Below are 2,315 nucleotides of genomic sequence, written 5' to 3'. Positions count from 1 at the left end.
ATGGGAGTATGATAGCTAGTATTATACATGCCAAATAGTCAATTTTGATGAGATGATATAGAATTAAATGAAAAAAGAAAGGATTGGGTATCATATCATGATATTGTATCATAATAAATGTTATGCTAGTATGTGTCATGCATGTCAATAAATATAGTACTACATGATATTAATGTATGATACTATGCATTGGGAGATAGTATTATACACTAGTATCATATGCACGATACTAGTATATGATACTTCCCATTACGATCAGCCTTATTTTACTCCCAGTATGAATAGTCTAAGGGTTCTTATAAAGTTCATCCTCTTTATTTTAGGCAAGAGATTAACTTCCTCTTTATTAAGTAACGCTGCATGTAACTTTCGCCTTTATTATGATTCACCCTGTATATAACCTCCGTCTAACGTTATCCTTGATACACATATCGATATGCATTCTATAAATAATGTCACGCATATATACCACTTCATGTTAATTATGGAGTGCATATCCATATAGAATAATAAATGCACCCCTCATTTGCATTATTATCCTTCGGGAAGTTCTATAAAAGGATACCAAATTGCAAATCGATGTCGCAGCAGAACATATTTGTTTCTCAGACATGGGGAGTCGCAGGTGCTTCTCCGCTGTTTCCGGCGTGTCTGTCGTTGTCCTCGCCATCTCCATCGTGGCGCTTCTCAACGCGGACGTGGCGCTGTGCGGCTGCAGCTACAAGCGCATCTTTGCATTCGGTGACTCCCTCATCGACACCGGCAACTTGTTGTACTCCATCGGCAACAGCGCGTCGCCAATCAAGGAGCTGCCCTACGGCATGACCTTCTTCAAGCACCCCAACGGCCGCGTCACCGACGGCCGTGTCGTCGTTGACTTCTACGGTGAGCCGTCGACGCCATCATCGATTATTATTCTGGTTATTAAAATGAGGAGTGCATATGTTATGTGCGTATGTTTTCAGCGGAAGCGCTCGGCCTGCCGCTGCTACCGCCGAGCATCCCGGAGGAGGCGTCCGGGCAGTTCCCCAATGGCGCCAACTTCGCCGTGGCAGGCGCCATTGCGCTTCCACCGGAGTACTACAAGACCAATTACAACTTCACGACGAACGCGCCTTCCAACCTCGACCGGCAGCTTGCCTCCTTCAAGAAGGTCCTCGCGCGCATTGCTCCCGGGGATGGTAAGCAACATATATACAGTACATATATGCACGTGCATGCATGGTTGTCAATGCAATTCATCAGATCTGTACATTGTTTTTTCATCTTGACATAGGTGCCACGAGGGCTCTCCTGAGCGAGTCCCTGGTGCTGATGGGCGAGATTGGCGGGAATGACTATAACTTCTGGTTCATCGACCCCAGGAACCCCCGCGAGACACCGGAGAAGTACCTACCCGACGTGGTCACCTGCATCGGCGCCACCGTGCAGGAGGTGATCAACCTAGGCGCCAGGACGATTGTCGTCCCTGGCAACTTCCCTATCGGATGCTTGCCGGCGTACCTGAGCGCCCACGAGAGCAAGGTCACGGACGACTACGACGAGCTCCACTGCCTCAAGTGGTACAACGAATTCTCCCAGAAACACAACCTGGCGCTGCGGCAGGAGGTTGTGAGGCTCCGGTCGCAGAACCCTGGCGTCAAGATCGTCTACGCTGACTACTATAGCGCGGCCATGCAGTTCGTCCAGAAGCCGCAGGCGTACGGCATCGCCGACCCACTCGTGGCGTGCTGCGGCGGCAATGGGCCGTACCACAGCGGGGCGTGCAACAACAAGACGAAACTCTGGGGCAGCCCCGACCGCTTCGCCAATTGGGACGGCCTGCACATGACGGAGAAGGCGTACAAGATTGTTGCCGACGGTGTGCTGGACGGGCCGTTCGCGGACACCCCGCTGCGCCATCTTTGCTAGTTGGAATTTGTAGGATGTTTATTGTGATTGATTCATATAGCTGTAGTGGACGCTAGTAAATGAATAATAAAAGTAATAATTGGACCCCCGATATCCGGTACTAGAACCCCCACAGCCCGAACGGCCTCCCCATCACCCTTACATGCCTTTTCTTTGTGAAAACGAAAAGGAAAAGAAAAAGCCCAGTAGCGAAACAAATAAAAATGTTGTGACAAATACAATACAGCTTTTGCCGTGCTAAATAAAATCCCAGTCTTTAAAAGCAGAAAATTGCCAGGGCTATTTTTTTGCAATGTCTCAAAAGAAAAATATCATAGCAATTTTCATCTGTACATACATGGTAGCGAAAAAAAGTGTTTAAATTGCCATTAGCGATTAGATTGACATGTATGTAAATGTTAGAA

At 47.9% G+C, this 2,315-nt stretch overlaps 1 protein-coding gene across 1 annotated transcript; it reads left to right on the top strand.

Annotated features, from left to right (window-relative positions):
- Positions 1-599: 599 nt before the first annotated feature.
- LOC125517235 (GDSL esterase/lipase At2g27360-like) lies at positions 600-2,017 on the top strand. Its single transcript, XM_048682417.2, has 3 exons — positions 600-885; positions 966-1,181; positions 1,277-2,017. The coding sequence occupies exons 1-3, from the start codon at positions 612-614 to the stop codon at positions 1,909-1,911; spliced, it is 1,125 nt and encodes a 374-aa protein (XP_048538374.1). The 5' UTR covers positions 600-611; the 3' UTR covers positions 1,912-2,017.
- Positions 2,018-2,315: the final 298 nt, after the last annotated feature.

Source organism: Triticum urartu, chromosome 6A (genome assembly GCF_056163025.1).
Source record: "Triticum urartu cultivar PI428250 chromosome 6A, HENAU_Tu73, whole genome shotgun sequence".
In the NCBI taxonomy this organism is placed as follows: domain Eukaryota; kingdom Viridiplantae; phylum Streptophyta; class Magnoliopsida; order Poales; family Poaceae; genus Triticum; species Triticum urartu.
This window is presented reverse-complemented; position numbering and strand designations above follow the sequence as displayed.